This window comes from Copadichromis virginalis, linkage group LG16 (assembly GCF_057382275.1).
Source record: "Copadichromis virginalis isolate Kocher_CV1m ecotype Utaka linkage group LG16, C_Virginalis_male_GT1.1, whole genome shotgun sequence".
Taxonomy (NCBI): domain Eukaryota; kingdom Metazoa; phylum Chordata; class Actinopteri; order Cichliformes; family Cichlidae; genus Copadichromis; species Copadichromis virginalis.
In genome coordinates this window covers 16,177,673-16,199,883 of record NC_140633.1, presented here as the reverse complement: position 1 = coordinate 16,199,883, position 22,211 = coordinate 16,177,673, and the positions used below count along the sequence as shown (strand labels likewise).

Here is a 22,211-nt window from a genome sequence, read left to right as displayed (position 1 = left end):
GTTACTTGAGCGAGTGGGGATTGCAGTTTTTGTCGCAATTTTTTTTTAGCCATGGAGGTTGGTGTCTGAGAGAAGCGGGTTTTCACAAGACACACAGCTCTTTTGGAAAACATGTTTCTTTCAGCCAGTTTACATGATCAACATAAGTACTTATGAGACTCCAAAATGTTTAGTGGTGATTAAATCGTTGGCAGAGCTTGAACTTTAAACAGCTTGTTTGAACGAGAGGATGAACTGAGGAGCTGCTCAGAAATTGAATTAGCGATTAGTAGGTCCCTTTTAATTTGAAACTATTACACATCCTGACAGTAGCTCAGCTCTGCTGGCGTGTTCAGGAGAGTGACTGGAGCTTCTACTCACACACTTGAGTTATTACAGTTTTTCTCAAATGCTAAAACACATGTCACAAACGTTACCACCAGGTCCCCCAATGTCCAAACACAACACCCTTCTCTAAAGCTACATAAACACAACCACACCTTCCCACTGCAAAACTCAAACTCCCACACCAAGAGAGCAGCTCGAAGCTGTCAAAACTGTAAACACTATACACAGCATTACACACTACAGCAAAACAATTGAAAACACAATGCTCAATTTGTGAGAAGGTTCTTTGTTTCATAACTGCCAATGCATATTTTAGAAACTATACAGTAACGGATCGTCGTAGATCTCTGCAGAGGATTAGGCATTTAGATTTGTGAGTTTCATATGAGTAGTATAAATCTATAGAAAATCCTGCATGTACGTACACTACTGTAACACAACTCAATGCAAAAACAGAATCTATTGCACACAACAGTAATCTTGAAAACATGAACAGGGTGTGAAGTTTTTTTATTTACGTTATTCACACCACACACACCACAATCACTGTGCGGCATCATGTCGCTGAGCTGTTGCTCGCATCTCGTCCGTAATGATGGTACGAGGTTGTCTTGCTCTCCCTCCTGGACCTTCTCCTCTCCCATGTTGGCCTTCTCCTCTTCCTCGTTGGTCGCTCCTCTTCCTCCTCTCATTTGAACTCCTCTTCCTCATTGGCCTGCTCCTCTTCTTCCAGGGCCAGCTCTTCTCCCTCCTCTGCATCAAATTCCTCTTCCCCTGACTCTGCCTTCATCCATTGTGTTTGTTTGGAACCTTCAGCATACTGTGCACTCTGAACTTGCTTTTACATGTGGGTACAGCATTAGCAACAAGTGTCTTCAATTTTGAGTCATTGTGTGTAGTGAATGACGCCAGGTGTGTTCCCTGTGTTCAAAGATTGGTGACTGTGGCAAGCATTTTGCATCACATGGGCTTTCATTTGAGAATATGAGCAGAGTTGTTTTGCAACATGTGTTTTAGCAAGGAAAAATGTGTTTAGATTTATGAGTACAGAGGGTTGTGTTTTGTGACTTGTGTCTTCATGTGACATGTGTTTATGGTACTGGAATATGGTGGCTACATTTAGTAAATGTGTTTAGACTACTGGTCATTTGGGTTACAGGATTGGCTTTTGTGTTTTAACATTTGAGAAAAACTGTAACCTCCCACAACAGGGGAGCAGTGACATTTTCCTTGCAAGCCAGTAACACCTCCACCTCAGAGTTTAACTTCTCACAGGCACCTGAAAAGCAAAAACCCTTCAGAATCTCACCGTGATTCGTTTATGGTTCCACGATTTATGTTCGAGAGTGCAACTATCAAGGTTCCCACACATCACAGAAATCTTATAAACATTTGAAAGATTTAAAAAAATGATTTGAAGAAGCATGGCAAGTAATAGGCTATCTTGAAATAGGTATGAAGGTGCATCAAAGTTGATTAATGTTGCTGTATGAGCTGTCATGGGTGTTAGTAGCTTTCAAAATATTTTTTGTCAGATGTCTTCACTGACAGCCAAAAGCTGTAATTAGAGCGTGGTGCAGGGTGAATACTGTGGGTGTCTTGGAGCGAATTTTTTCTTACTAGCCACATGCCAGTAAGAAAACATAAGTATGAGCTTGGTATACAGTATTACCTCAGACTCTTCCAAATGAGAAATGTGGTTCGGAAATGTTCTTCAGTCCTTGCGGTTCTGGGTGTGCTGTGTAGGAAGGCACAAACTCTTTGCCAACAAAGTTGTGACTCTGTGGAAATTGTGAAACAGAATGCAGCAATTGGCAAATGTTTTAAACCCTATTTGTAACTGAGAGAGTGCAGAGAAAACACAACAAATGTTTCTTTGCTGCCAAAACAGTCCTGACCTATTGAGACATGGACTCCACCAGAACGTGTGCTGTTTTATCTGACTGATGGTAGCGACAGGTCCTGTAAGTCCTGTAAGCTGTGAGGGCCCTCATGGATTGTTCGTCCAACACATCCCACAGATGCTTGATTGGAGTGAGATCTAAGGAATTTGGAGGCCATGTCAGCACCTCAAACTCATAGTTATGCTCCTCCTCATTTCTGAACCAGTCTGCTACTTTGTGGCAGGGTGCATTATCCTGCTGAAAGTGGCCACAGCCATCAGGGAGTACCGTTTCTATGAAATGATGTACAGCAGCGGTCCCCAACCTTTTTTGCAGAACGGACCGGTTTAATGTCCGACAATATTTTCACGGACCGGCCTTTGAGGTGTCGCAGATAAATACAGCAAAATAAAATGATACGGCCGAGACAAAAACTGTGGTATTCTGTAAGTATCATAATAAGTTTTAACATTAATGGTGCCTCTAGATGTGCATGCTGTTAGAGTGAAGCCATAACAGGTGCTGGCTTTTTATGCTAAAAACGATTTAGGTTGGAGAGTCCAGCGTCCATGATTTTTCCAGTTGAATTTCAGATTGTGACTAGTCAGCCCACAGAGCGGTTTGGTCCTCACCTCAGTTCACTCTCCACATGTCTAAATGTAGCGCCCAGCACCCGAAGTAATTGTAAAGGATGTAACTGCAAACAAAAGAGCTGAGAAACAAAGTCACACATAAGAAAACACAAAGATGTAACCTTTCTAATACTGTTTGTGTTTGTGCACCAGTGTGTGTGCGCACATGCAGTGTGAGTGCATGTTAGTCTCTGGGGATGTGAAGGCAGAAGCCTAATATTAGACAGGGCTGAATTTGCAGACACAGTGTGGGTGGAAACCCAAATAGTCATGCTCTGCACCTTTACCACAGACATGAATATCACAACCACCAGTGTACCATTACATCCTATGTTTCCAGCTTAATACAATTCACACTTCATTTATTCTTTCATATTCCTTCATTAGGAAAGCACTGAGACTGCTTTTTTCTTTCTTTTTTACTTTAATCTTTTATTTTTTCTGGTCTGTGTGACGTGAAAGCTGCACTGGTGGACTGTTAGTTCATGTCAGTTTAGCAGCTTGCACACGTGCAGTGAGGATGGAAGATCAGACTGATAGGTATGGGCATGAGTTTCTTTAATGCCATTTGCAGTGACAGCCATTCATCCATTTATTTGCTCTTTTGAAGTGTGGAAAGAGCAGAGTCCTGCAAAGTTCACAGAACTCTTTGCACTGGTGGAGCCCATCGTGGTACAGTGTTCTTCCAGGAACTGTTCTGGACCCTGATGGACAATAAAACAGATTAATCTCAAACCCATGGCCGGTCTCACATCATCACGTGTGAAAGTGCAACTGCACACGATAAATTAGAGTCACAGCCACAGACAATTATCAGTCTTATTTTGTTCTGCAGTATGAGGCTGAAAATCCTGAATCATAAACCCACACACCAATTAGCAATAATAGTGTTTCAAGACAGTGCCATACAACTTTATCAGAGCAAAAACATTTTATCCCTAAACAGGAAGCTGCCGGGAAATAACATGACTTAAAGGCAAGTTTTCAATCAACATCTCATACTTCCCTCTTCTTATTTTACCCCTCGCTCCCATCTAGCCATCTAATAAATTAGGCATCTTGGTCTAGCATGGGGGTGTGATGAAATAAAAGGTCAATGTTTTTACTGGTGTCACATACTGTTAATTCAGTTTTAAGTAATACATCGCTCCATAGTCGCTGTGATTCTGTGTGATGGTCAAAGTAAAGGTCAACTGAAGACCAAATTTTCAGGCTAACGTAAGCAGTACGAGATGAAGAACATTAGCCTCGGTGATGACCAACAGACCAAAATGACCCACTACGATGACACCAAGACTTCAGATGAAGTAAGTGGGTCACTGCACTGTTCTAGACTAGCACAGTGTCTGTATATAATTCATAGGTGTCCTCTAAAAGCATTGCATGCATGCAATCATCGAGTTAACGTTTTGAAAACAGGAGGGTACAATAGGTACAATTTTTTGCACAGTTTTCTGAATGTATTCTATAACCAGGGCAGACGAATAACAGTTCTGGGTCATTTTGACCCAGTATTTTGAGTTAGTTAGTTAGTCTTTAAAAAGATCAAGAGCAAAAGAAAAATCCTACTCAAGGCATCAAATCAACGACGTTGATAAATTGAGCTCCGTCGATAAGCCTTTGTTCCCTGCCCTCATCACTTTCACCTACACTTTTATGACGAGACAGATACATGCACTTAAATGTCACTTGCAAGTGTTTGTCTCCTGCTCAGTTTAACATTTTGCTGCGATTATGAGCCAAAGCGCTCCTTGTCGCTGCTGTCACTCTTGGCCACCCGTCATCTTTGTGACAGCGCATTTGTGCTGAACTGCAGGGGGGATGTGAGTGACGTAAAAAAGACAGCCGGAGCATAAGAAGGGCCCATCGTGCCAAATTAAGAAGCAGCACAGATTTCAGGGTGGGGGCTGCAGATGACAGTTGGATGGTGCCGAGTGCAGAGGCAGCAGGACACCGAGGTGGTTCAAGGTTCAAAGGAGGGCTGGAAGGCCGAGTCCAGTAACTGCTGTCGCTCACGTGGCGTGCGTCGAGCTCTTGCTCGCCCTACCTCTCCCCCTTCCCTCACTCTTTCTCACCCTGCCCCTCCATTTCGTCTCATGCCAGTCTGCAGCCACCCCCACATTGTGTCCCTCTCCACTTCCTCTCACAGCTCTCTTGATTCTTTCGTCTTCCACCCTCCCTCTTCTTAGTCCACCTCCGCACTCCATCACCCTTTTTAGGTCCCTGCTCGCCTCTGCCCTTCTCCGCCCCGCCTCCCTCTATTTTGCCTCTGTTCGCTCTCTGCTTGTTTTTCTCTTCAGCCCCCTCTTTCTTTTCTTTGCGTTGTGGCTGTGCAGCCTCGTTCCTTCTTTGTTTGACTTTTTCCCTTCCCCCCCCCCTCCCCATATACTGTGGGGGGTCTTTGTCTGTCTGATGCCTCACAAACACATTTCCATTTTCTTTCTAACATCCAACCATCCAATCCATGCCTTCACTTAGTAATCGATGCAATCTATGCTGCTCATATACATTGTATGGTTGTATGCTAACTGTATATTGTGTAGTTATACACAGGACATGGTAATGTGACCAGTATTGTTATTTCTGACAATTTCTTCTAGTGATTTATTTACAGAGCAGCTTAGAAAAAGGTGACATCTTTGCATTGTGTCTAAAGTCAAAACTCTCCTCCTCACTAGGGTCTCAAATAAATTCTGTCCCAATTAGCCACATGCTAAAAAGCATATTTTTATAAATTAGAGGATGTTTGCTTAATTTAGGTGGTCATACACACGTGTTCACTAGTCTGCTTTCACACACATATGCACACTGGATATATATGATTATGGTTCTTAAGCACAGCACAGCACAAAGCCAAGTGTTTGTAGGCAGCATAGTGAAAGTCAGTAAGCCAACCTCAGCCAATGAGTTTGTTCTTCTTGTTACACTGTACTGCCATAACTGCCATAGCTGCAGCTATAACAGCTGTAGCTCCTCGGGGAAGGCTCTCACAAGGTTAAGGAATGCGTTCATGGGGATTTTTGACCATTCTCCCAGAATCACATGCGTGAGGTCAGACACTGGTATTGGATGAGAAAGCCTCGCTCTCAGTCTCCCCTCTAAATGATCCCAAAGGTGTAAGTCACTCATCCATGTCTTTACGGACCTTGCTTTGTGCACTGGTGTACAATCATGTTGGAACAGGAAGAGGCCATCCCCAAACTGTTCCCACAAAGTTGAGAGAATAAAGTTATTCAAAATGTCTTGGTATGCTTCTTTTCACTGAAGCTCTGAGCCCAGCTCCTAATAATAATAATAATAATGGATTGGATTTATATAGCGCTTTTCAAGGCACCCAAAGCGGTTTACAATGCCACTATTCATTCACTCTCACATTCACACACTGGTGGAGGCAGCTACGGTTGTAGCCACAGCTGCCCTGGGGCAGACTGACAGAAGCGAGGCTGCCATATCGCGCCATCGGCCCCTCTGGCCAACACCAGTAGGCGGCAGAGATGGGCAGTAACGCGTTACGCGTTACTGTAATCTGATTACTTTTTCAAGTAACGAGTAAAGTAAGGGATTACTATTGCAAAATCGGTAATTAGATTACCGTTACTTTCCCGTAGGAACGCTGCGTTACTGCGTTACTAAAACTGTGATTTTTTGCGAGAATGTCTCACGACAGTGACGTAAGCGAGTGCGCTGTTGGTGACAACAGCTGTGTGCAGATCAACAATGGATCACATATCGATTGTGGGAGAGAGTATGAGCGTGCAGCGTTTAAAGCGTGGAAGTACTGACAAAAAGTGACAAAAACATTAGCGTCCATTAGCGAAAAAAACCCCTAAACTTCCAAGCAAGCACCGAGTGCGCTACGACGTAATCGGAAATTCACAGAGAAACTCGCGGATTCTTCAACTGACCGCGGCACACCTGCACCAGGGTAAACCTCCGCCTACCGCAGTCCTGCTTTACAGGTGAAAATAGAGCAACAGGACCGCTGAGTCTTTGACTTTATTTATTTTCTGCTGTGTTTTACTTGCATCTATTTGAAAGAGTGAGTGTAAACACAAAAAATATTTTATTTTATGTGCTGGAATGTGTAGAAAATAGGGTTAAATGTTAAACTAATTTATTCAAGTCAGAGAATGTTGCATATAATTAAATTTTTGCTTGATGCATAAAGTTAAAAGATTAAAACTGATAAAACAAGTTAAAAAAAGAGACTTTTCCATTTGATTACATTTTGTATGATGGATTATGCAGAAAAAATAGAATTGGGCTGAAAGATCTATCGCTTTATCACCTCTTCATGTTGTAAATCGTGTTTTTAGACAGTAACTAAGTAACTAAGTAATTAATTACTTTTGAAAATAAGTAATCAGTAAAGTAACGGGATTACTTTTTGGGGGGAGTAATCAGTAATTAGTTACTGATTACTTTTTTCAAGTAACTTGACCAACACTGGTAGGCGGTAGGGTAAAGTGTCTTGCCCAAGGACACAACGACCAGGACAGAGAGCCCGGGGATCGAAAAACAAGCACACCATATAATCCCCCTCCATCAAACTGTACACTTGGCACAATGCAGTCAGACAAGTACCGTTCTCCTGGCAACTGCCAAACCTGGACTAGGCCTAGACCTTCCAATTAGTAGATTGCTTGAATCTACTAATTCGGTCCTTGGCTGCTCTTCTCCGCTAAGGCTGTACAGTATGTTTCATAAGAAACCAATTGTGTCAAGGCAGCACAGGCTACTAGTGTGCTAATATATGGTAAAGCTTACCAAAGTAAGTTACACTGTGCTGCTTTATGCAGGTGGTGTTGGTTTATATAAATTGAAGGGACCAGGGTTTGCAGGTACATTAGACATATGCAAACACATGTTCCCACGCTGCTGCTGAGATGACTTCACAGGTCCAAATCTTTAATCTTCTGTCTTTGATGATGTGCTGCTCAGAACGTCAGTGTGTGAAGCTTAATGGCTCATGATGTTCTCTCAGGTGTTGACAGCTAGTGAGAATAGGCTGCCTCTAAACAGCTGCTTCAAAGACAGGTATCTGTGCATCACTCACTTTGTCATCCCCCTCCCCAGGTAAAGGAGATCTAATTGGCTCAGACTCCCTGACGAAGGAACAAGTGATCAAAACCAACGCTAATGTCAAGGCCCTTACTTACTGTGACCTGCAGTATATCAGCCTCAAGGGTCTCCGAGAGGTTCTCCGACTTTACCCTGAGTATGCCCAGAAGTTCATCAGCGAGATACAACATGACCTGACTTACAATCTACGAGAGGGCCACGGGGCTGATGTGAGTACCTGTAGTAGATTCATGATGGACTTACTGTTTATGCGCGTTTGTCAGTGAACTTGTGAATGTTTTTGTTAGTCTACTGCACATTTAAAAATAAGTACACTTGAGCTGAATTTGAATTTCAAATGGAGTAGAGTTCACCTCTGTGGTCATTAAACAGCTGCAAATACTGACCAGAAATGATCTATAAAAGACCCACAATCTAAAAGCACATACTTCTTTATTTGTGTAAAGATCTAAGATTATATATGGATATCTATGAAAATTAAAATAATTATACTTTTGACCTAATTTATGACCTTGTAACACCTTCACTGATAGTTTTACTAGTAACTTACTAGTTTTAAGTCTTGTTCAATACATCATATAGTTCATTTAGTAAATTATGAAACAGGATATTCTTTACACCTTATGACCTTTCAATCTACAAGCTGTTACAAGTCATTCTCAGTCCGATTTATTATGGACTGTATATAAGATAAATGTTTACATCCATCAGTGGTGGCTGTAGCTCAGGAGGTCAAGCCGGTCATCTACTAATCGGAAGGTTGGTAGTTTGATCCGTGGCTCCTCTAGTCTGCATGCCATAGTAGGCCAAGATACTGACGTGTTTATCGCATCATAACCAACTTCTTCCAGAGTGTGCCTTTTGTTCCATCCCCCTTCCCTTCACCCCCAACTGGTCATGGCAGATGGCTGCCTCATCCTTGGCTTGGTTCTGCTCGATGGCTTCCTGTTAAAAGGGAGTTTTTCCTTCCCGTTATCACCAAGTGCTTGCTCAAAAGATTTCTCTGTATTATCGTGGGGTCTCTACTTTACAACATAACCCATCTTGAGGTGACTGTTGTTGTGACTTGGTGCTGTATAAAAAAATTAAATTAAATTTGAATTAATCAGAGTATGAATGTGTGTGAATATTAGGTAGAAAGCACTTGCTTGTGTGAATGAGACATGCAGTAGAAAGTGCTTTAAGTGCTCAGGTAGAGTAGAATAGTGTCTGTGTGTGTGTGTACTGTGACCTGGTTATGTAGTGCTATATCTATACAACCAATCTAGTTACCATTTACCAAAATGTTCCTGTAAGAAAGGCAGATGCACGTGCAGATGGCATAAGGCTAGTCTGTGAATAGTGCACATTCATAGATTTAAATAGGAACAGTTGTAATTAAACAGCCCACCAGATTAGTCACAACATTAAATGTGCAGACTGACAGTCCAATGAGGAACATTTATGAGTAACCTGAGGAGATAATCACCTTAACCAGGGTCACATGAATGATTAGAACAGAATAGAAATATCCTTTATTGTCCCTCATTGGGGAAATTCACGTATTCCAAGTGAGCAGGTGTACATATAAGGTATACATGAGCATTCTACCACCACTACTTTAAAATACCCAGATGTGTGCACACACACTCTGACAACCCCAGCCATGAAAGGCATTTTCCCTGCTTCCATCAACACACACACTGCGTTTGGCTGGTGCTGCAGCAGCAGCGGATGGAGGGAAAAAAGTGTAGGGACAAAAATAGCTTAGTGTTGCTGTTTGAAGTTGTCCTGTTACTAAAAATAGAGCAGGAGGGGAGCACGGGCTCTCCCTGACTGGCTGTCCCCCCACAGCTGCTGCTAAGATTGGATCCTGCTTAATATAAATAGCTCTGCCAGCTGAGTAAAAGAAAGGGAGGAGGAGGAGAAAGAAAGATGAAGGGGGGGATTTGGTTAGCTTGTTTTCTCTTCTGCTCTTACTCTCTGCTACTCTACTGCAGTGCAGTTTGCTTCTCCAGGGATCAACACACTTACTGCAGAGTGTGAACATGTTGGTGTGTGACTAGAGGATGTATTATTCTAGATGCACAATCTGCTGTGCATATCTTAGTTCTGGGTTACAGATGTCCATCCTGGTTATTAGTGTGAAAAAAAAAACATTCTAGTATGTGCAGCCAAGGAGGGGAATTTGCATAAGTATCCAAGACAAAACTGGTGAAAAATGGAAGATAAAGCCTGCAGACATTCAGCAGCCTCTTCCTCACTTAAGTAGTATTTCAATCTACAAACTTATATGATGAATGACGGTGTTCAAAAATCAAAGACGTGCTGGGGGGATGAAGAAAGGGTTTATGAAGCAAGAAAGATGAAAAAGAGTCTCCATTGCATAAATGATAGTTCACTGCTGATTCACTGGTTGCAGACTAACTGTCATGACCCCCCAGAGCCTTGGGCGAAAAAATGCGATGTGCATGACCAGCCAGAGCACAGCACGCACAGAACTGTGCTGCTGAAAAGACATATTGGAACAAGTTTTTAACTCTATGGCCATTCTCACAGGGGACCAACTTGCTTATCCTTGCCCTTGAGAGCACATATGAGTTACTATACATACATCAGCTTCCATGCTTCCAAATCTCTGCCCCCAGCCCCGAACCAGCCGCACACATGATGCAAACTCCCCCACACTCTCGCACACAGTTGAGCAAGAGGATGGCGGCACGCGGCAAGCGCACACTTATCACGCCCCCGCATCGCAGAGCAGCTCCTTGGTGTGCTCCGGAGCTGGGAGCTAAGAATAGAACAGGAAAGCTAAAAATAAATTACAGTGGCACGGGTATGGAAGGGGGGAGCTGGCTGAGTGGAGGGCACTGGGGACAGAGGAGGGGAAAAAGGGAGGATGCTGAGCAGGCAGGGAAGGAGGGGAGGAGGGGAGAGTGCAGAGGGGAAAGGGAAAGCACAGGGGTGTTGGCTCAAATACATTCATAACTCACTGCACCAGGCGTTGTGTGCTAGAGCATGGGTGATGTCATTATTTTGAAGCCTGTACAGGTGAAACTGCTGGTTTAATAAACTAGCAGCGCTGCTACGCTCATTCTGACCTTGAGTGAGGAGGCTTGGGACTGTAACTGTCAGAGGAGTGAGTGTGTGTGTGTGTGTGTGTGTGTGTGTGTGTGTGTGTGTGTGTGTGTGTGTGTGTGTGTGTGTGATGAGGGGTGGGAAAAGTGAGATGCAGCGATCTGTATTAAATGTAGCATGACAGACTCCTTTTTGGAGTCTGGCAAAGACAAAGAGACAAACAGATTCTCAAAAACAAAAATGAGAAATAATTGGCATTCAGCCGTTCACCATAAGCCTCTGCACATCTCTTTCAGATTGTTCCCTCACATGTCTGCATCTGACACAATCACTCAAGGGTGACTGTGGCACACAGTGTGAAGTCCTCATTAAAAGCTGCTTGTGATGTCAGCAATCAAGAATTTAAACCCATCTCAATACTACTAAAGCGAGAACCTTAAAAGCAAATCTGAAATATGCCTTCTGTGCACCTTTATTTGGAATAAAAAGAAAGCCACCCATACATCAAATGGTGAATGGCCTGGTTCGTATAATAGTGCCGTTCTATAATATGTGTCATTCACACAAGCCCTTTTTCTACTTAAGAGCTTTCTTTTTATTTAACATTCACACTTCAACGGATGCATTAGAGTGCAAATCTAGGTTCTCTACCTTGACCAAGGTTACTGTGGCATGCAGACTAGGCCAGCCAGGAATCAAACCAACCACCTTCCAATAAGTAAATGACCTCCTGAGCTACAGCCACCTCTGAGTGAAACAGACTATCAAGCAAAAAGCCAGAAAAAAACATAACCATTATATACATTATAAACAATCAATTGATTTGCATGTCATTGAATGAAATAAATATATGATGCCCAAACAAAACATGACTTAGTACTTGATGAGAAACCTTTGTTAGCAAGCACAGCAGTCAGACCTTTCTTGTAGTTGGGATTTTGGCACGCTTTACAGAAACTCCTGGCTGCTGACTGTTCCTGACTGCCTTTACATCATTAACAAGCTCCTCCTGTGTAGCTTTGGGCTGATCCACCACCTTCCTCGTGTTCATCATCATGAGGCAAGATCTTACATAGATCTCCAGATTGAGGGCGATTGATGGTCATTTTATATTTCTTCCATGTCCGAATAATCATACCAAAGGTGTCACCTTAGTTCTTTGAAGGTTCTTTGGTCTTGCCCATGGTGGTTTAGAAGTTGGAATGGAAGAAAAAGATTGTTTGAACAGGTGTGCTTTATACACATAATGAGTCGAGATCAGGTGTGAGTATCTGTAGTTGACTGATGGAGTGTAATCTGTATGCCAAATAGGCACACAGCCAATCTGTGTGAGCCAGCCATCAAATACAACTCCGTTAATAACGTTTATGTAATGTTGTTCACATTAAACATGCGCAAAGTTTCATATATATTGAGGGCAGTGTGTGTACAGGTAAACATGATGTAAGGAGGTGACATGGCTCTCAAAGAATCTTGAATTAAAAGAGAAGGTTATCCTGCTCAGAACAGCCAATCAACAGTCAAAATGGAAATTAGCCAGTGCCGCACTGATACAGCCGAGGTTCCCAACCGTTTTTTGAAAACTGTAATCTTATGAAGCGTTGTGTATCCAGGATCCAGAAAGTGACCACTGAATTTAAACTTACAGCTATAAAAATAACAAACTAACCACCAGAATCTGATCAGAGACGCTGGTCAAGTTGGTGATTTGCTTCGAGAGTCGCTTCTTAAAAGCACACATCTTCTCACTGAGCATAAAGCTCGGGCTTCAGGCTACTCTGGATTTGAATTATGGTAATAAGCGCAGATATCCCTGATGTTGGGTACACATAGACCTGTCTGTGAGCCCAACAGCCCCACCCACCTTCTTTTAAAAACATTTTCTTTCTTTTTTGTGAAGAAATCAAAGGAAGGTGGCTTAAAAATGGAGGAAAGGCTTGTTGCAGACAGGAGGAACTGAGAGGCTGCACAAGAGGCCATGTATAAGAAATCAGGGTTAGCTTGAACTGTGAATGCAAAGCTATTCCAGATTAAAGTTTAAGAGTGTGTGTACAGGTCGCAACGTATACTAGAGGAATAAATAGCAGGCATCTAATAAGACCTGCAGAGCACGTCCTGCATTCAGTTACCTCTGGAAGAGAAGGAGCTCAAAAGTCTTCAAAAGAAAGAATATGCTGCTAATCAAACAATACCCTGAATGTTAAAAACATATTTACAGATTTACAGAACTTGTGTTTGCCTGCCATCCACTGGTTCAAGCTTGTAACTGCCTTTACAATCATTGTAAAGGCAGTTACTAATGCTATGGTGATAAAAGAAATCCAGCAGGTGTGCGGGCTGATCCCGCTCATCCCATTTTAGTATCCAAGCTCCTCCTCTCTTTCTTTCAGGTGGATTGGGAGAGCAACGGTGGCTTGGTGAAGAAGCTGCCGTCCATCCGCGAGGATGAGGAGGGTGATGAGGAGCAGAGCTCCGTGTCCCGAGCTCCTCGCTCCCCGCTGCATCTCAGCAGGGGCCTCAGCTCGCCCCTGCGCTCCCCTCTCCTGCCGCCTCGGCCTTTCCGTGCTCCCTCCGACCACTCGCGCCCTTCCACCCTGCAGATACCAGTTGTGAGCTTGAGTGGTGCACCACCTGAACTCAGCCCCAGGTAAAACACACAGACACACATAGTGTGAAACTGAAGATTGATTCAAAACATCATAGTCAGAGAAGAGCAATTGAACCACTAGATTACAGTGCTGGTGAATCACATGGGGCTCGGCTACTGTTGGAAGGCATGTAGGTTCTCACACACTGCAATGCACTAATGTGCATGCGTGCAGAGCAAACATGCCTATGTGTATGCAGAGATGTCTCACGACCTCACTGTGTGCAGTGTTGTGTGATGCAAAGCTGCTGATGAAGGACTTTTTCCATGTTTGTGTTAAAAGATCCAAACAGTACTAATGGAGCTTTCAGCCCTTTTAGCTTCACCTGATTACATTCCTCTTACATGCTCTCTCTCTCATGTGTAATCTCTGCACAGATTTGTGGACGGCATTGAAACAGAGAACAATTCCACCACAACACAGAAGTTTGAGTTCAGCCCCAGCCTGTCACCTGCCCCTCCGCCCTCACCGTACGCAGGTAGCACACCTACAGCCGCACACATTGGAGTACTTTTTCAGAACAGTACATTTTATCCGGAGGCCTAATCCTTCTGCATGTGTGTTGCCCGTAGGGATCCGTGAGCACTCTGAGATCAAGCAGAGTGTGTCTAAACTGACTGAGGAGGTGAGTGCTGACTTGACACTGATGATAATTGCATGTGTTCACTTCCGCCCCGGGGGTCTAATGTTTTCCTCAGCAGCAGAGGTTTGATTTTTCTGTTAGTCAGCTGGATGTTTCGCAAACGACACGAGCAGGTCATGGCTGGAAAAACATACAAATAAAATCCTGACGTTACGAATGCTGGCCCAAAGTGTCTAATGATATTTTAAAAATTATATTTAAAAGAGTTAGTAGTTTATTTCATTACTACCTGTAATTTATTGCAGATTACTTGTATTTGTTTAATTGTTTACTAAATGTTTAAGGTGTGAAATAAACCTCAATGGAGCAAAATATGGGTGTGTGTGGTTGGAGGATGTGTTTGTGCGTGCATGTGCGCGCGTGGAGAGGGGGGGGTGAACATTTTTCTTGTAAAACAAAGGGGGGCCCAGCAAAAAAAGTTTGGGAACCACTGCTCTATGTGATAAATCACCAGATTAACAATTTTCTGCAGAATTCATCTTTTACCTTATTTGTAACAGTGTTGCATTTTGCAGTTATAATATGTTCTTTATAGATTTTTATACACTAATTTATCACAAAGAAGGTCTGGCTGTGTTGAACTTCATACATAGTATACTTCTCTGGGCTCTTACAATGCTGAGTTTTTTGTTTCATAACTTCAACTATGATAACAAACTCTCGCTCACTGGCAGGTTTTAATCAACAAACCCTGAGTCTCTCTCTAAAGTTTCCCCTCTTGCTCCACCTGAACCATTCATGAAGTTAGTTAGACATTTGTTTGCTTTGTTTTGTACTTAAAATGCACAATTTTTATTATCCAGTTGTTAAATATAAGGACAAGACAGAGACCATGATTACATCACAGATTTATTATCAGCTCAGAATAAAATCTCCATCTTTGTAACTCTTTGACTGTGTTGACAGGAATGCATTTGTCAGACTGTCAGCCAGCTTCTCTGGAACGTTTACTGTATGTTACTATAGCAGCCACCATTTAAATCAAACAAGCGTCACACACATAACACACTGATCATGTGGTCCACCTGCACTGAATCATTTGGCGTGTTGTAATCAGTCCCTGATGGAAAAATGTCAGTCTCTAAAACAGACTCTAAAACTGAACTAAATGTATGATAAAGGGACTTTTAAAATGTAACCTGCATGATGAATGTTATGTAGTACCTAATTATGTTTTATGCAAACAAGGATTAAAGGATTGTTTGATATTTTTCAACCATGGTGCTGAATTGTCATACCGAATTTGCATGAACTGTTCTTCTGGTTTTCCAGCGTTAATACGATCTCTCTCTTCACCTCACAGATGAACGGTCTGTCTAAACAAGTTTCCAAGCTCAGTCAGGAGCTGCAGGAAATGACACGCCTGCTCAAGCCCCTCCTCCAAATGGCACCACAGCCAGTCCTGATGACCATGATGCCAAATTTAACATCACCTCCCAGTAGTGCCAGCCAGCTGTCATCAAGCCCTTGCCCCGGGGCGCCACCCCCTTCCACAGTTTTTTCCCACCAGAGACCTGACACTCATTCCCTGTTAGACAGCAGAGACACAGAGAGTGCAGATTTGCCAGGATGCCTTCTCCCAACTCCTCACTCACCAAAAAGGCCTAATTCAACTCCTTCAGCATTAGCAGAGCCCAAGCCCCCAGGGGCCAATAGCCAAGGGTCTGCTGACTCCAACCATCAGTCGCCAGAGGAAGGATTTCCAGAGGGGCGCGTGGACTCCCGAAGACTCCGTGCCTCCTCCAGTAACGGGATATTTTTCCCCTCGCTGCAGGACCAACCTCCTCTGGCCTCTCGCACCCCTTCACCTTCACTCTCCTTCTCCATGTCTCTCTCTTCCTCATCATCTTTTTCCCCATGCCAAGGACCTCACCTCTCCCGACCTGGCAGTTGTGCCAGCAGAGGCCCGCTCATCCCACCTGCCTCTCAGGACACTCACCCTCCCCTGTCCTCTCACTTTTCAGCTCCACCATCGCTCACATCCTCCCCTGGAAGTCATCGGCGGAGGCCTTCCCCTTCCGTGCCAGTCGTGTCCCCTAACACCTCTGTCCATCCCTCCAGTCTTTCTCTGCCCTTGTCTTTGGAAGCTGCAAACGCAAGGAGAAGAGATAACCAGACTCCATCTTGGTGCAACTCACAGCGACACTACCGAGGGGCAAGACCCGTTTCTCACCCCCAGGAGCTGGAGATGCAGGAGCGGGGACGACACCTGGAAGAGGAGAAGTCCTCCTCAGAGCACATCAGTTTCATTGATGAAGAGGAGCCAGCATTATGAACGGCCTGTGCAAAAGATGTCATTCAAGTAGCAGGAAAGATGTAGGACAAGAGTTTAAAGAGGTCAGAGCAAGTGCAAGGTAAAGACAACAAACACAGGGAACAGAAAGCTGGTCCATTTCACACAGAAAGACATTTGTCAGGCAGGAGATGCCAGACGGACAGACAGGTAAACACAAAATACAGTGTGAAGGAATGCTTTCCTCTACAGATCAACCACAGAATTACAATAGCACAAACAGTCTTATAGCATCAATGATCCAGTAGCATGAGTCAAACACTGCAGAGCCAGAGCACATCTATTTATCTCTCCACCCTGATGAAGCTCTATCGCTTTTTAATCCTAGTAGGTCTCCTCTTCAAAGGGCAGGCACAAACACATGCATCTCGGCAGGAAACGCGTCTTTACCCAAACTAGATAATCCAAGCCAACTGCACTGGGACTAAGAATGTAAGCCCTTCAGTGGTCTCAGTCACCTCACCTGGAAGGTTCCTTTGCTTCATCAATGGGATTATTTTTTGGGGGAATGCAGTTATCTGCCCCTGGACTGGTTAAAAAAATACAGCTTTTTATCGAATAACCTCAGACTAAAGCAGAACTGTCATTAGTGTGGCGCCCGCACTGCATTTGGGAACAACTTGGGGATTCAGTGTCTTCACCAAGAAAACCTGGTGATTTGTTTGCAGCCTGTTTTATCACCTAAGCCACAGGTGAGCCAAGAATCGATTACATGCCCATTACACACATTCACAAAGAAGATGTTGAGCTTGGTTTTAACTCAGGAATGCAAACTTGTCACATCCTGTAAAAAACAAAACAAAAAAACTGACATTCTGAATCCACAGACAGTATAAAAGATCGATGCAGCCACTGTGACCTTATCCCCAGGTTTGTGAAGTCCTGCTTTGAAGCCTTGAGATGAGTCGTCATCTCGGCTTTTGGGAACTGAACTTAACAAGCAAGTGGCAGTTCTGACTGTGAAACCACGTGCTCACTGACTTGTCAAGCTAGCCCAGGGAATCCTATTGACTCTTAGAATGACCACAATTTCTAAAAAGTTCTTTATAGAATTATTACTTTTATACAATTTATATAAAAGTATTAATGTAGAGTCTTTACCTTACAATACAGAGGGCCTTGAGGTTCACAGAGTTCAAGCATGATTATCATTTTCTGACACTAGCACCAAAAGTCTGCGCAACCACAGCTATCGCCCCATGGTGGCCATTAGAAAGAATGCAGGTTTAGGTTTTCTTCTGCGTTAGCGTCATTTCTCATACCGTCCACGTCTGAATTCAGAATAGATCTATTGCGTGATTCGTGTAGATCCAAAGAAGGTGGTTGGTGTTTGCCTTCAAGGTTTTCTGCCAGAAAGATTGTACCTTACTCCAAACCCTTCGATCAGGAACTAACTGAATCAAAGAAGGATTCTGCAAGTCACATCCTTTTTCGTTCATAGAAAGATCCAGAGGATCTTTTTTTTTTCATATAATAATAATAGATTACTATGTAGTCAAAGTACTACTGTATACTGTGTCCATAAAGACTAAATACAAACCAGAATGTAAGTGTTAAAATTAACAACCTAACCACTGCTTGTTAACGCAAATATCTAGTCAACCAATCACATGGCAGCAACTCGATGCATTTAGACATGCAGACCTGCTGAATTTCAGACTATTTCAGAAACTGTTGATCCACTGGGACTTCCCCACGTTTACAGAGAATGGCAAGAAAGAGACGACTGCGTGAAAAACTGTTCTCGATGCAAGAGTTCACAGAAGAATGGCCAGACTGCTTCAATCTGATAGAATCAATCTGCACAATACATGAAACCGTGAAGCAGGTGCAGAAGATTACTCCTGTCAGCCAAGAACAGGAAACTGATTCTATAATTCCCAAAAGCTCACCAAAATTGGATAGCAGAAGATTAAAAAAAGTTGCCTGGTCTCTTGTCTAACAGTAAAACTTGACAATGGCTGAATAATGTTTCTTCTGTTGGCTGCTGAAGAGAAGAGGTCTTCCAGAACACTTTAAGTATAGTTATTTAACTGAAATGGACCGATATTGCTGATGTAGCTAAATGCAACATTAACAGTTGCCTCTATATGGACAAAATGAAAATCAGTTCTATTAAAATCGCCCACAACACAAGGGATGCATGCACTGGAAAAATAGACTACTAGTTTGGATAAACATAATGTGGTTTAGGAGGGGTAACCATTCAAAAGATAGCTAGTTTAAGGGAGGGAGGGGGTCTAAAGCAGATTGTGTCAGACAATTATCAACTGACCTCCACCAGTATAAGATAAACCAGTCTCATTCTACATTATAAATCATCCTGTGCTACTCTAATAGAATCCAAGAACTTTATTACAGATACTATCTGGTTGCATTTCAGAATAAAATAAGCGGAGAGCTTTGCACTGCTGGTTAAGCAGATTGAGGCCGGTGTAGGAACTCTGAGAACTTTGAAAAGACAGATTCGTGGACAAAGGTGTAGGGAAAAGTTAACATCAAACATTCCCCGTGTCACTGCTCATCAGCATCATGATGCTGTTCACAAGCAGCCTATCAGCTCATATCTCAAGCAGGCTACTTTCATTCTAGGGTGTGGACATCCTTACATCAACTATAATCAACCTAATCTTAAAGTTAGCAGTCATAATGTTCATCTTTTGGGGAAGGGGCTGTCTTTCTGGGGAATTCTTGTCACATTGTTTCACTCTCGATGAGTTTGCATCCACATTTTCTTTCCAGATCAAAAGAATTTGAGCACAGTTCCGATCGGTCACTTTGGAAAACTGTAGGCGAGTGTTTGGATTGTATGCCAAAGAGAGAAGACAGATTTGTGGACAAAGTGTAGGGAAAAGCTAATATCAAACACTACCCCTGTATCACTGTTCATCATTATGATGACTGTTGACAACCAGCCTATCAGATTGTATATCGAACTCCCACATCACCCCTGAGCTTTAGCCATTAGCCATTCGTGCCTTCTCCATACAGACATTGATTTCCCTAAAGTTCTTCACCTGTCGATTACAGGCAAACATCTGGATCGAAATTTACACAGAAAGCCATCATCTATGGGGAACACTTGCACCTTTATCTAAAACGTATTGTATTTATTTATTTAATACGGCTGTGTATGTATTTATTTTTGCTGAAAAAGCGGCGAGGAAATATTCTGCATGTCTGGACGATGTAACAAAAACAGACTGTGGAGGAAGGTTTGCTTTCTAAACGTCTGACTGGATCCTTTCCAGAGCGAGTGAGCGAAACCTTCCCCGAGTTCATATGTAGCACACACATTCTTCATCTCTTATTCCTCCAATGACTTCATGTTGGTACGTGAAAGCAGCCAAACCCTAAAACTGCAACATCCAGGCTGCATCAAGCTGGAGGTCTCAGGACTTTTTTTTTTTTTTGGCTTTGTGAGGTGCTTTAGGACCATGTTACTTGTATATATATATGAACAGTCAGATTTCTGGCTTTTATTTTCTTTAATGGGAGCAAGGGAGGTGGTGACTAACTGGACTCTTTACACTTTCACAAAGATTTACTAAGCAAGAACTGGTGGCTGGGGAGGGTGCCTAAAAGGTTTTAATTCAATGCATGTCAAAACTTCTTATTTTCTTTTTTGCATGAGAAATGTGCCTGCTTTGAACTATCCAGAGCAGAGGGCTCATGGGAGTAGAAACCAGCCTGCACAATTGAAGGCTGTTTGCTTACAAATGTATTTTATTAAAGACTGCTGTTACATTAAAAAAAAAACATTAACAAGGATTACATACTGTATAACAATAAAGAAGTGTTGTTTTGTAAGCTCTCCGTCTCTTGTGTTTCTCTTGGGAACTAATATTCACGTAACTGAGGTAAGTGGCTATTCTCTAAGAAGTAAACTGTAAATAATATTTTTTAAGCCACTTTCCGAGTATATTGTGATTCAGTTGCCTCAAAAACCCGTCCCTATTTTTTTTCCTTTTTGATAAATTAGGTATTTATGTTTTATTAAACAAAATATTTATTCAAGTAAAGCCATCAAATATGGTGCTGTTATGATGTCAGCATTAAAATAAAATAAAAAAACAAAAAAAACATGTGCCCCTTGGGCTGAAAGTGTCAGCAGCTGTAAGTGTAAAAGTGGGCTTCTCACTGAAAACCAACAGGGGCTCCATGCAGGACTCCAATCTTTGTGCCTCAGGTAATCATCCAGTTTTCATTTGAAGTGGCCCCATTTGTTTCTGACACCCACTGAACTAAGAACAAGAACACTTCTGGCCGTTCTCCTCACTGCATGCTTACATTTTGAGGTTGCTTGTGCTAAAAGCTTCCCAATTGCTCAAAATCCCTAAAAATAAATTTATGGTTCTTCTACTCTTTAACAACCCAAATTTGCCCACAGACTAATGGCTAATATGGCAAATAGCTTAAAGTATTATAATGTGTGCACGTGGGTAAAAGGCCACATCCAACTAGGCTTGTATTTATTATTTATGCTTTATTAGGCTTCATAACACCTGTGGCGTTGTCAGTGACCAGGTTAGGTTTTTCTTTTTGCTGCATGCTAAATCGGTACATTTTCAAATGAAGTATCACACACCTTGGAATTACAGTTATTCTGTTAAAAGCTTGAGTGTCTCAAACAGATGAAGGTTCAAACTGGCACCTTGCGTTTTCTTTGGCGTAGAATGCTACCAGTGCCTACATGTTTCAATTATTTTATGCAGAAAATGAAGCGTTGACTTGCTGTGTAGTGACTCCAGAGTTTAAACTTTGCAAATGTCAGTTCTTTGGATAACACAGTTAAGCCCAATCAGAACAGTGTTACTGGAAGGTTTAAAAGGTAAAACTGACAACCTTACAGGATGTGTTTTATACAAATTACATGGCAACTAATGGTAATTTTTATACACATACAAGTGCAAATATAAAACTACAAAGGAAACTTTACTAACAGATTGCATTTTTGTGTACTTGACAGCTGTCTGTACCACTGATTTGCATTAATAGGTGTAACATATAATTGTAGGAATCAAATTAAATGAATCATTACCTGAACCGAGAAGAACAGAAAACTGATGGATTAGTGTTTTACACATTAAATAAAGCTCATAGAACATGCCTCATTAACCCATGTATATGTGCACTTTTCTATGCTTTTGCTACCAAAGTGCTTTCTATCAAACATTCATTTGGATTCATTGGAGAGCAACTCCGGTTTAGCATCTTGCCCAGTGATATTTGGCATGCAGAGTGGAGCGGCCAGTGATTGAACCACCTATGATCAGCAGACGCCCGGCTCTACAGACACCTCATCTGTGAGTTGACGAGTTTTGGAAGCAGCAAATACGGCAATTTCAAAGGATACTGTTCTTAAAGTTTGGAGTTTGCAAACCTAAGCTGTGCTGCCATGTTCTTCATGGAGTGAAGAGGCTTTCTCCTTTCCAAACCAGCCGTAGCTGTTCTTTTGGGTGGGGGGGGTGGGGGGTTGTATTTAATATGGATGTGGAGTCTGAGACCTTGGCTTGAATTTGCTGGGACATCCACTCCTGGGAAGACCTGCATCATTCTTTTTCACATGTGACTGCAAGTCTGCTGTCAGGTCAGCATCACATTCACACTCTGACATTACTGTGTGCAGCAGCAACAAGTCTGTAA

The 22,211-nt window shown here is 42.6% G+C and overlaps 1 protein-coding gene across 1 annotated transcript in view; it reads left to right on the top strand.

The window, feature by feature from the left end:
- The window catches only part of kcnh3 (potassium voltage-gated channel, subfamily H (eag-related), member 3), a 194,320-nt gene extending 173,945 nt beyond the window's left edge, over positions 1–20,375 (top strand). The window contains exons 11-15 of the mRNA XM_085435581.1: positions 7,919–8,133; positions 13,372–13,628; positions 14,007–14,107; positions 14,202–14,254; positions 15,576–20,375. Of these exons, the coding sequence (XP_085291707.1) occupies positions 7,919–8,133; positions 13,372–13,628; positions 14,007–14,107; positions 14,202–14,254; positions 15,576–16,547 (1,598 nt within the window). The 3' untranslated portion in view covers positions 16,548–20,375. The remainder of the gene's footprint in view (positions 1–7,918; positions 8,134–13,371; positions 13,629–14,006; positions 14,108–14,201; positions 14,255–15,575) is intronic.
- Positions 20,376–22,211: the final 1,836 nt, after the last annotated feature.